The 12,601-nt window shown below is 42.4% G+C and overlaps 1 protein-coding gene across 1 annotated transcript; it reads left to right on the top strand.

The window, feature by feature from the left end:
* The first annotated feature begins 324 nt into the window (after positions 1-324).
* On the top strand, positions 325-5,996 carry LOC147427589 (UDP-glucose 4-epimerase GEPI48-like). The gene is made up of 13 exons (XM_086496419.1): positions 325-498; positions 578-806; positions 2,270-2,363; positions 2,562-2,578; positions 2,963-3,210; positions 3,522-3,571; positions 3,723-3,858; positions 3,939-4,040; positions 4,276-4,503; positions 4,577-4,655; positions 4,726-4,808; positions 4,893-4,984; positions 5,110-5,996. The coding sequence occupies exons 1-13, from the start codon at positions 325-327 to the stop codon at positions 5,210-5,212; spliced, it is 1,635 nt and encodes a 544-aa protein (XP_086352545.1). The 3' UTR covers positions 5,213-5,996.
* The last annotated feature ends 6,605 nt before the right edge of the window (positions 5,997-12,601 follow it).

Here is a 12,601-nt window from a genome sequence, read left to right as displayed (position 1 = left end):
CTTAAGAAATGTACAGTATGTATGCTAGCGGGAGGCTATAAGATAGCATGATTGGGTGGAGACTAGCACACGGCATTACTTCTCTCCTTCCATAGAGCACAACATAATTGTGGGTGAGATGAACAAGGGAGTAGAATTATATAGCTTGTACAGGGTAGATGATGCTAAAATCCGTATTTGCTTGATGCGCAACAATATCTTTGACCGTGCGTTGATGTATTGGAGATTCCAAATGCGGCATCCGTTCAAGAATGATTTCTTGGGCACATTACATAGAATGTTGTGCAGTGGAAAATAATATCCCTCGTCAACATGGATTACTCCATGTCAAGGGCAGGGGATGAGCTTGAGGAAGATGAAAGCCCTTTGGACGTGCATGACGTTCTCGTCTGCAACGACGTACTAGGATGTAGTGGCAGTCTTCATCACAGACGATTTGGATCGAAACAGCCAACCAAGAATGGACTAGTTTACATCTCGTTGGAAAGACATGGAGAGGTAAGTAAATGAAAGTAATTTCCTTGGTCGACGTTTTATTCCTTGAATATTTGTGTCTTGTTTGGGATATACAAGCAAGAAGATAACTGACACAAGCCTCGCAATCGAGAAAATCAATGGCGAGGAGGTGGCAAGTGATGGTACGAGCGTCGAGGATGATCAAAGGCTGCCGGAGAGAGGTGATGAGTACATACCGTTGTTGCATCGATCTGAGGCAACCACTATTGCACTGTACTGTACGCACAATCTTAGACATACTTTTTGTTTGTGCCATATTTCGTATAATAGTGTCTTTGTGCAAATTGCAGGTAAGCGATGGACGATGAGAACTAGACAGTTGATCTTGAAGACACACAGATGGAGGAGTCACTGAATGGCGCGAGCGATGCAGCGTTCGAGAGATTGGGAGATATTATCATGCAAATTTGGAGGGAGTTGCAAGAGCCCGCCGCGGAAGGCAGCGAAACATTTAGAAGTTGTGTTTGCGGGTTAATAGAGTCTATGAAGAAGTCTGTAGATGAATACCAAGTGAATGTGACCGATGTACAGGTTTGCCAGCTAGAAGAACAAATAGCAACATTAAGAAAAGCGATCGTAGAAATGAGGAGTCAGTTAAATAGACTAAGTGCAATTGTGACAAGGCTTTGTAAGGGTTTGGAGAGAGGAGGATTGTAAATAGTCAATGTTATATATTTTTGAGTGGTAAGTTCTTTGTAGAGCTTTGAGAAGTTTGTTGTGAGAAGTGTTTTCTTTTGGATCTGGCTACAACCTGTTTGTTGACTTTTGATAAATTTAAATTGAGTTTTTGTAGCTTTATTTGTACCCTTGTAAAATACCTTTGAAAGCTTTAATGCAGCACGTATATGCTGAGCAATCTCGACATCAAATTGAGTTTCTTTAGTTTCAGCCAGTATGTATCTAATTGAGTTTCTTTAGTTTCAGTTAGTATGTATCTAATTGAGTTTCTTTAGTTTCAGTTAGTATGTATCTAATTGAGTTTCTTTAGTTTCAGCTAGTATGTACGTTATGTATCTAATTGAGTTCCTTTAGTTTCGGCTAGTATGTATGTACGCATGTATCTAATTTTCTTTAGTTTCAACCAGTATGTATGTACATACATACTCGCTCTATTTAAAAGAAATCCCAATACTCGACGGGATTCTAGGAGATATTCCTCTCCCCTCCCAATTTCGCACGGAAAGGTTTGCGCCGCCCCTCCCTTCTTCCCACCTTTCGCTTGCCACCCTGCTTGCAACTCCTGGCGTCTCCCTCTCAGCAACATCGACTACATCCCCGCTGCTTCTCCCACCATTCGCTCCCTGGCCTCGTTTGCCTTCGCCATGAAGAAGATGGCAGCACCATCATCTGCCAAGCTTTAAAGGAGATGAGGCAGAGCACCCTGCCCACACACAGACGCCCCCTAGCTCCACAAGCCCCTTCGCTGCCCTGCAGAGACATTCGCCCCAAACTCGTCGACCTCCCTGGTCCGATTCCACTTCCCAAGAGAGGCACAGAAACATAAACCTTCTGCAACGGGCAATCGCTATACACCTCCTGCCTTGCGTGCCTCCTTGTACGTTACAGTGTCCATGCATGAGTCCGTGTGTGTGCCTGCATGAGAAAACACGTGCTCGCGACGTTGGAGCACGAGGTACAGAGTATGTATGAGCCCAATATAGTGTATGTCATATATATATATATATAAGTGTGTTTGGGTTTAAGACACGGTCCATAAGCAACCTGCCTACAAAAGAGATTGTGTGGGGTCCAGTCCATGTCACCGATAACACGTCGGATGCGTTTCCAGCTGCACCTTTCTCCTTCGAACCTTCCCCTCCACAAAGAAATCAAAACAGACCATTACGGTATTATTTACCTACCTCACACACAAAAAAAATACACACACGCGCGCGCGCGCGCGCCTCTTCTGCGCGAGCGCCTTCTTCTCCATCGCGTCTCTCTCTCTCTCTCTCTCACACACACACACACATCATACTCTCTCTCTCTCTCACTTACACACACACGCGCACACACATCATACCGCGCGCGTAGACCTGCTGCAGACATCAATCAACCGAAGGTAATGTCTTCGAGCTCAAGCTCCGTCCGCTGCACTGCAATTGTCATCCCGGTCGCTTGAGCTTAACCTTCTGTTGTTATGAAGTGGTCTGCGTTTGTCAATTTCCACCTCTGGTAGTTTTCAAGCTCTGACACACCTGTTGTCTTGCGTATATTGGCATGTGTGTGCGTGTGTGCGTGCAATTATCTGATATCAAAGCAAAGGTGGGCACGCTGAATTCTTGTGCGCGACATTTAACCGCTGCCATGTTCAGCTCTTGATGTCCAACAGAAAATATGTGTGATGAATTGCAGCTCTGGCTGATAGCATCCTCGGCAGAAATCATTGTTTGAGATTTCAAGCTATATGCTATACTAATTTTCTTTCATGTCCATGACCGTGTAGCATTGGTGAGTAGCAAGAAGACAATGAGTTTGACTCTCCGGGAATCAAATGGAGCTTCTGTATCTGGTGAGAAGGTGATCTTGGTCACTGGTGGTGCTGGTTATATCGGGAGCCACACAGCATTACTACTACTTGAGGCTGGCTACAAGGTTTATATCATTGATAACCTTGAAAATTCTGTTGAGGATGCAATTGAAAGAGTTGCAGAGCTTGCTGGCAAATACAGAGAAAACTTATTTTTTTACAAGGTATGGTAGGCCTGTCGAAATTACATGTTTGGAATGATCATCCATGATAATCCTGGATGGTATGCAGGCATGTTATTGGATCCATGACGTGCAGTTCTTTTTGCAAATGTTGTGTGTAGTAATTTCTCCCACAAGTGTGGAGTGTAAAGTACATCTGCCCATTTTTGCATGTAGAGCGCTTAGCTTTTCTATCGTTTTATTTTGTTCTTGTGGATTGACCCTACCAAAAAATCTAATATTTGTGTGCATGCTGCGTCTCCACATTGCCTCAGGTGTGCCATGCATGAACTTTTTGTATTGTTCTTCCTCAGGTGGATCTTCGAAATAAAGACCAGTTGAAGAAGCTATTTTCAACAGTGAAGTAAGTGTTTCTTCCTTTGGCTTTGGATATTGGTTAGCATTGAGCCCGAGCTTAACTACACGGTTATGAGAAGCATGATTTTGGGCCGATGCCTGTCATGAACATTGTTTGCCTTACCTGAAGTGGAATGACTAATCCCTGCTTGTGACAGGTTCGATGCTGTTATACATTTTGCCGGTCTCAAAGCTGTGGGGGAGAGTGTGATGAAACCACTCTTGTATCATGGAAACAACCTTGTTGGCACACTGAACTTGCTGGATGTTATGAATGAGCATGGTTGCAAAAAGGTGAGGTTATAGCATGCTTCATTTGCTCGTGGTTGTGCTTATGATACAATCTCGAGTTTCAACCTGTTTACAATGTGCAGCTTGTATTTTCATCGTCAGCCACAGTTTATGGACAACCAAATTGTGTACCTTGTACAGAAGAATCCCCATTGTCTGCTACAAATCCATATGGACGTACCAAGGTTCGAAGATTTCATGCAATTGCATACATGGAAATTTGTTGCATGGTTGACACAATAGTGTAGCCAATATGTAATACATGCATTCTTCAGGATACCAGAAGCCATTGGATGGCTCTCCTTTCGCAAAATACTCCAAAAACTGTCTACAACCACTTGCCTGTATTCGCTCTAGCTAAAATGCACTCTTTCAAGCCTAACACAAGGTGGCTCATGGCTGTATCTTGTTTGCTGGCAGCTCTTCATTGAAGAGATAGCTCGGGATGTTCAAAAGGCTGATCCTGAGTGGAATGTCATTCTTCTGCGATACTTCAATCCAATTGGAGCACACCCAAGTGGGCTCATTGGTGAGGATCCAAAGGGGATTCCAAATAACCTTATGCCTTTCATACAACAAGTGGCTGTTGGACGGCAGGCTGAGTTGTCGGTGTATGGAAATGACTATCCCACAAGGGATGGCACAGGGGTGAGCATTTCAATGGTCTTCTATGTAAATTCTATGCTATTGTCTTGAGCTAATCATGGATTCAATTCTGTAGGTGCGCGATTACATTCATGTCGTGGACTTAGCTGAGGGCCATATTGCAGCCCTGCAAAAGCTGTTTACGGATGTCGTAGGTAATATTACTACTAGCTGCCAGCACCATGATTCCCCTCACATGGTCACTAAGCTTAAGACCTTTTTTAGGATGTGCGGTTTACAACCTAGGGACCGGGCGAGGCACATCTGTTTTGGAGATGGTGGCAGCCTTCGAAAGGGCTTCAGGAAAGGTGTGAGGTTGTTTAGTAGAAGAAATAATCTTTAAATCTGTTGCCTTGGCGTAGTTTTTGATGCATATTGATTGGTGTTATCAGAAAATACCGCTAAAATATGTCGATCGCCGACCTGGAGACTCCAGTGAAGTATATGCTTCAACAGAGAAGGCTGAGAGAGAACTACAATGGAGGTAAAACCTGAGCCCTTTCGGGTGAATTGTCGGTGGTGAATTCATCAGAGTTCTGAGAGCTCTTTTTGAAAAATGGTGAAATTAGCTTTTGTTAGATTCCAACTTTGAAAATTGTTTTGGTGCAGGGCTTGCAATGGTATAGATGAAATGTGTCATGACCAGTGGAATTGGGCTATCAAAAACCCATGGGGCTACAGAGCCCCGGACTCGGAAAAACCAGGGAATTGAAAGATAGAGAACTACCCTTGTCTTTTGGTTTAGGAGATTCCTGTACAGAGGGGTTACTGGCATTTTTATTAGATGATGGCAGACAGAGTTTGAACTTGAAGCTGCCTATTCTAGTTGTCAATTTTAAACTCTGGTATATGAGAGGCTTCCGGCATCCAAACATGGGTATTTGTACAGCGGCTTATCTGTTGATTTGTAGCATGTTATATGGGGGCTGCAAACAAGAAGGTATATGAGTCAAAAAACTCCTTGACAAAATCTTAAAGCATGCCATCTGCTGCTCCTGTCGTCGTGAAGGTGGACAAATATGTGTCAAAAGTCGACTCAGCCTCATGCATAGAAAAATGATGTGATCGGTCTAAGACAAAAATAGCATAAGAAACTTCCCAACTTCCCTTGTATCAAGACGGTATAGAAGTGAAGTTGACCCAATTGCATACAGAATGATGTCAAACCTTCCGATGATGCTATCCTAGGTAGTGATTCATATAGAAAAGCTTCCCATAGACTAGAGCTATTCCTCTTGGAGGTGACCTATGAGTTGAGTGTGTGTACAAGTCACTAGCTCACACCTACATTTATTCAAAAGAAGAGGAAAAAAAGGTTGGTCTTCATTGCACGTGGCATGGGCAATGTCTAAGCACTTAATGTAAAAGAAGCCCTTATGCCTGAATCTTTCTACCAAGCTCTTTGATGTCGTTGAGGTGCCTCTACTTATGGTTAGACTCCCATAGCCTCATTTGAGGTTCTTGGCATGGAAATTGGAAACATCAATATTTTGACTCGAAGGTGTAGAAACATGTCATAGAGACTAGTGGGTCGCTAGATGTCATTCTAAACAAATTCTTTGTAAAGGTCTTCTCGTCTTGTGAATGTTTTTTAAAAAAATTATTTAGAAGCTCTTATAATAGCTTTAAAAACACCTTCAGGGCTATAAAATTTGAGATGGGTCTCTGCTTAGAAGATAATGTGCATAATGTTTATACTTGTAGGGTTGATATTGGGAGTAGTCCTCATGAATGTCGGGAGGCTATAATTGCATGGTTGATTTTCGTTGGGTACTCTTCAAAATCTCTAACTACACCTCAAATAGGTGCATCTAGTGGAGGGAGGGAGGGGTAATTAAAAAACAATTAACCCCCCCCCCCCTCGTGTAGTTTGAATATCTAACTATTGTTAAGATTCATGGATCCAAGAGAGCTTGGGTGGATGATGCCTAATCATAATGCATAATTGAGAGAGGTGTTTGAGCAGGTAATGTGACAAGTTCAAAATAGATTAGCTTGGACTTATAAAAACAATCTTGAGTAAAGTGCAAGTGATCACAAGTTCATAAGAAGCATTGCACTTCATGTACACAAACTTGGATGATTTATGGGCCTCTTTTATACTATGCCATACATTGCTACATTGCATGTGTGTTTTATGCCCTTTTCTCTCTTTCACTCTCCACCAAACTCACCACAATCTTCCACAAGCCCCCAAAGATATAATCTTTGCACTTCCCTAATCCCTTTACTCCATAATGAGTAGCCCAGAAAAGGTGCCCATACTAAAATAGGGTCATAGTCCTTCTCGTAGCTTCCTCCCTTGCTGTTGTCTCTTCTTCTTCTTCTCTTCTTCCAATGAAATTTGCCTCTTGTTACAATCTCTAGCAAAATGTCCTAGTTGTCTACATCTATGATATATAAATTGTCCTCTTCCGCCACCTCGGTCTCGTCCTCTTCCTCTTGTCATAGTTGATCTCTCTCCTCTGAATCCTCCTTGGTTGAAGAATACTCGATCTCTTGGTACTTCTTAGAGTCGTACCATACTCGATCTCTTGGTACTTCTTAGAGTCGCACCTTCTGGCTCAACCTTGTGCTTTGAATCAAACTTCAAGAGTGTTGCATCAAATACTTCATCAAGCTTCTTTTCCATGTTTTGCAGAGTAGACACTATCATGTCAAATGGTGCCTTGTCAACACTATTGAGCATAATCGCTATGGCTTCATCATCATCAAGAATCTATTTTTGTACACCTAGTAGTTGTCGCTTCTATGCCTTGAACTTGTTAAGATGAGCCACGCGCGTCTCATCACCCTTCTTCTTTAATTTATAGAACTGCATCAACAAATTGGTTTTCGAGGTTTTTGATGTGCCAATTTCTTTGTTTAGAACATCCCAAGCTTCTGTAGCATTCTTGATGGTGGCAATATATGCAATAACGTCATCGCCAAGTGATTATGTTATAAGTAGTGCTTTTTTATTAGCAATCACATTGACGGTTGCAAATTCATCCTCATGTGGCTATATTAAGTGTCAAATCCCTTTGCGCATCAACGAATACATCGTTTTGCTATTCCAGGTGAAAAAAAATCCCCATTAAAGATGGTGGTGATGGCAATTTTCTGCTCCATGAGGTTGTCTTACTTGGCAACTCGCAGAGCTAGTGTTTAACCTCTGCAGTGAGCGCGTGTGTGCTTCAAAATGCTAGAAAATTTCAAATGATAAGGCTTTTTTTTAAATATAATTCTTTTTAATGATTCTATGTGAGCAAAGCAACAACTTTTGCGCTCTTCATGAGAGAGAGTACAACCTGGCGCAACCTTGGATACATCAATCATATATAGTAGCCGGTTGCTTGCATACCTGCGAGTTCAAAAGCTGCTTTCGTGTTAGCTTTGGTGGTAGTTTGTCCTTTTGCAAGACGTTAACGAAAAAGGCTTGTATGTGTGTTGCAGCAAATGGCTCGTGCACTGAACTTGCAACCCCGTGATTTCCGCCTATGAATGATCCCTCTAATACCTGCGCTTTTAGTATGGTTCAACCCCAAGTATGAAATTAGAGTCCTTGTACATCTCATTCTCACCGATATTAATGCTTGTAATGTTCATTGAAACATGTGTTTTCATCCTTCATTGACTGCGCGTGGGAGAAGAATTCTTCCACAGCTCTTGAATGAATCCTTTATCAAGATTTATCATATTTGGGAAGGAGTTCAACAAGCAACATAATATTTCATAAAACTGTCTGGCCTAGAAGAGTAGTAGGTTTATCCTTAAAAGTCAAGCTGAACTCGTGTGTGTGTGTGTGTGTGTGTGTGTGTGTGTGTGTGTGGGGCGGGGGGGGGGGGGGGGGGGGGGGGGGGGGAGCCAACTCCAAGTTTTGGCATGGCGTGCTCCCTTTATCTTGCTGTCAACAAGCGGGTCAGCCCTGCCACAAGTCGGCCGCAGAAACGGGTGAGCCCTGCCATCCACAAGTCTGCCCACAAGCATGTGCAAGTGGTTCCACCTTTGCCTGGTCTTTATAATCAACGCAACATAACTCCAGAGCCCATACTTTTCGCTTGGATGAGGCGGATGCCCACCCCACCTTTGATGCGGGGCAAAATTGCACAGTGGCTCGCCAACTATATCATTGAGGCTCCTACTCCAACAAAAAGCACTTCCTGCACCGGGTAATGTATGAATTTCCAAAAGAGAAGTGGGAGGGGTGGGAAAGGAGGAAAGTGATGTTAAATTATCTAACTAAGCACTTAATTCTTCAAGGGTAACATGGATGAGGATATCATGGATGGTAATGGTAAAGAATGCTACAAATGTGCAATGAATAGAATTAGATGGATCCATGTCTTCTTAATGTCACCAATGATGGAAAGGTAGTGATTAAGGCCAATCTTGATGTACAATACATGAGTCATTTGATTGCTTTGCTCCATGTCATTGCATCGCATGCAAAGGAAGAAATTAAAATAAAATGCTTGTTTCTTGGCAACATGTGTCCTTTAACACTAGTTCCATAATTGGACACTCAACAGTCTCGAGACACTAAAGTGTTCTATATTTATAGCAAGTTTTCATGATTATTTGGTGAAGTTAGAAACAAGATTTGTAGTCCGTGTTTATGCCTTAGGTTGGTTATGAGTGTTACCATATACATGTGGTAGTGATGTGTGTGAACACACTAGGACCGTCGGGGCATTTTTTCCCTCTTTAAGAGGTTTTTTCCCCGTGCATTGTATATACCCCCATCACTCTAGGGCTATCTATCTTTCCATTGCATACTAAGAAACACACTCTCTATTGTGTGCCTTGAGCTTTCTTCGTCTTCTCCAAGCTGTGTGCGTTTCTCTGCAACCCTAATTCCAACAATGAGGTGAAGAAAGTAGCCAAAAAAAAAAAAAATCCTAAAATTTAAATCATATTAAGATTGTGAAGCTAAGCTTTAAGATGCAAAAATCATAAAAATCTAGTGCAGTTTTAACAATATTTTCATAAATTGAATATAACTTCTCATCAAAATAAGATTTTGCATGAATTTCAAGATTTATAGATAGGAAAAGACTTATTATAACAAGAACTACAGCTTTATAACTTAATTCTTAGGCCAAATCTTTGTTATAATAAAAAAACTCACATCGTGAAAACACTAACAAAAGAGGAAAGTTTTGGTATTTCAAAGCCTCTTTCATTAACATGGCAAGGTTAGTAAAGTCGCCAATCGGGCATGTTATGACCAGTTCTCGCGGCATCACAATCTTTTGGGGCATTACCGAACTTCAAAAAGTGCCCTAAACTTGACTTATTGCAATTTCAGATCCACTGGGACTGTTTCCCGTGTGCAAAGCCTCCATCCAAAATTCAAGAGGAATGCTTTATTGCTTTTGAGAATTGTTTTGGCTGCGGCATTAGAGAGGCCTCCCTTCCCGAAGCTCGGCTCAAGAGACACTTAAGCCTCCATCTTGGAGTGCCTTCCTACCACCCAAGTCTCCATTCACACATAATCCAAGGCCCTTGGCTCCAAGCCCTCACTGCCACCTACAAAAAGCCAAAAAGGTCCAAGTGCTTCAACCAAGGCTCCTCTCGAGCTTCCAAAGAAAGTAAAGTTTTGGCTATGCAAAGAGACCTTCACCAAGCAAGCTTAAAAGCTCCACAACCCATGGCAATGCATGCCAGCACCCTTTGTGTCTAGGGGAGGCAAACTTGTGTTTAGAGGGGAGATAGTTTGTGTGAGTGCAATACCTTTTGTGTTATGTGCCACAACCCTTATCTATGTGAAATGGATGTGTCATCCATGTGAACCAAAATATATAAAGACTTTGTAAAACCCCAAGTTTGGCTTAAGGGGGTCATTGTAAGGGTAAGCCCAACTTGTGTCACCTTGTGGGAAATCCCTCTAGCCACCTAGGAAGAGATAATTGATGACATGGTCCAATAGCAAAAGGATGCAACCCATCTAGCCAATGATTGTAAAGCACCAAGAATATATAGTGGCTACTTTCTAAAAAATCACTTGCACTTTGAGTCCTATCATTGTGGCTATTTTCTCTCTCTCTCTCTCTCTCTCTCTCTCTCTCTCTCTCTCTCCTCTTGCTTTTGGCATAAGCTAACCCTAATCACTATCTCTCTAACCCTAACCCTAACACCATAATTAAGCTAAGGCTTCACCCTCCATAGCCTAATGCTAATCATTGGTGATTAGGGAGTATGCTTCCGCACAACTAACCCATCAAGTGGTACCCTCTCTCCCTCTCCCTAATCATCAAGTGTCGCTCATTAAGCTTGGGCATGCTCTTGGAAATACCAATATGCCACTACCCTTCTTAATTCGTGGCATTTTTTATTCGGCGCTTAATAATCTTATGTGTGTATTCAATTTTTGTGTTTACTTTTCAGCCTACTTTGCCACTTCAATTATAGCCATCATTGCATCGTGCAACTTGTGTGTGTGCAAAGTGCTCCCCGACACCATTTCATAGAGCCTTCAAACATTAAAGTTGCACATCATTTGGGCACCAATTGAACCTATCAAATCTCTAGGTTGTAAGCTTTCTCTTGAATCCTTAATCTCTCCATTTGATGCTCGGTAGCCCACTTAATAACTTCCCCAACATTAGGGGTGTGTGTGTGTGTGTGTGTGTGTGTGTGTGTGTGTGTGTGTGTGTGTGTGTGTGTTTGACTTTTGTGTGTGAACTCCCTTTTAACACAAGAATAAGGATAACTTTTTAAAGGGTTCGCCACAAGCAAATGCCCATGGCATGCTGGTTAGCTTGATTTGGATTGGTGGTTAGCTTGATTTGGACCGACTATTTGAGGGGGTGGTCACGTGTTCAATGTCCTTTTCTAATTTTGGAATTGGGCTCGTGGGGGCGGATCTCAACATAAGTAATAAAGTGCAATAAAGTCACTAATTGGGCCTGCTAGGACCAGTTCTCGCGGCGTCACAATATTCTGGGGTATTATCGAACTTCCAAAAGCGCCCTAAACTTGACTTTATTGCAATTTCGGGTCCACTGGGACTATTTCCCGTTGCAAAGCTGCCATCCAAACTTCAAGAGGAACGCTCGATTGCTTTTGAGAATTGTTTTGGCTCCGTGTTAGAGAGGCCCCCCTTCTCGCAGCTCGGCTCAAGAGGCACTTAAGCCTCCATCTTGGGGTGCCTTCCCACCACCCAAGGCTCCATTCACACATAATCCAAGGCCCTTGGCTCCAAGCCCTCATTCCCACCTGCAAAAAGGCAAAAAGGTCAAGTGCTTCAACCAAGTCTCCTCTCGAGCTTCCAAAGAAAGTAAAGTTTTGGTTATTCAAAGAGACCTTCACCAAGAAAGCTTGAAAGCTCAACAACCCATGGCAATGCATGCCATGATACATATGCATGCCTACACCCTTTGTGTCTAGGGGAGGCAAATTTTTGTTTGAGGGGAGACAGTTTGTGTGAGTGCAATACCTTTTGTGTTATGTGCAACAACCATTATTAGTGTGAAACCTATGTGTTAGCCATGTGAACCAAAATATATAAAGACTTTGTAAAACCCCAAGTTTGGCTTAAGGGGCGATTGTAAGGGTAAGCCCAACTTGTGGACCCTTGTGGGAAAGCCCTCTATCCACCTAGGAAGAGATAATTGATGACAAGGTCCAATAGCAAAAGGATGCAACCCATCTAGCCAATGATTGTAAAGCACCAAGCCTATGTAGAGGCTACTTTATAATCAATCACTTGCAGTTTGAGTCCTATCATTATCTCTCTCTCTCTCTCTCTCTCTCTCTCTCTCTCTCTCTCTCTCTCTCTCTCTGCTATTTCTTTTGGCATAAGCTAACCCTAATCACCATCTCTCTAGCCCTAACCCTAACACCATGGTTAAGCTAAGGCTTCACCCTCCATAGCCTAATGTTAATCATTGGTGATTAGGGAGTATGATTCCGCATCAACTAACCCATCAAGTGGTATCAGAGCCAAAGGTTCACACCTAGGCTTAATTACCCTTTCTCCCTCTCCCTAATCATTAAGTATCACTCATTAAGCTTGGGCATGCTCTTGGTAATACCAATAAGCCATTACCCTTCTTAAATTGTGGCATTTTTTATTAGCAACGCTTAATAATTTTGTGTGTGCATCCATTTTTTGTGT

This window comes from Adiantum capillus-veneris, chromosome 23 (assembly GCF_014529385.1).
Source record: "Adiantum capillus-veneris isolate H3 chromosome 23, ASM1452938v2, whole genome shotgun sequence".
In the NCBI taxonomy this organism is placed as follows: domain Eukaryota; kingdom Viridiplantae; phylum Streptophyta; class Polypodiopsida; order Polypodiales; family Pteridaceae; genus Adiantum; species Adiantum capillus-veneris.
This window is presented reverse-complemented; position numbering and strand designations above follow the sequence as displayed.

Bases quoted from the DNA above. Each gene is read 5' to 3' on its own strand.
- LOC147427589 (XM_086496419.1), top strand. From the start codon at position 325: ATGTCAAGGGCAGGGGATGAGCTTGAGGAAGATGAAAGCCCTTTGGAC. The intron at 807-2,269 runs GTAAGCGATGGA...TGTGGGGTCCAG, and splicing joins TGTCTTTGTGCAAATTGCAG to TCCATGTCACCGATAACACG. The intron at 3,859-3,938 runs GTGAGGTTATAG...TACAATGTGCAG, and splicing joins ATGAGCATGGTTGCAAAAAG to CTTGTATTTTCATCGTCAGC.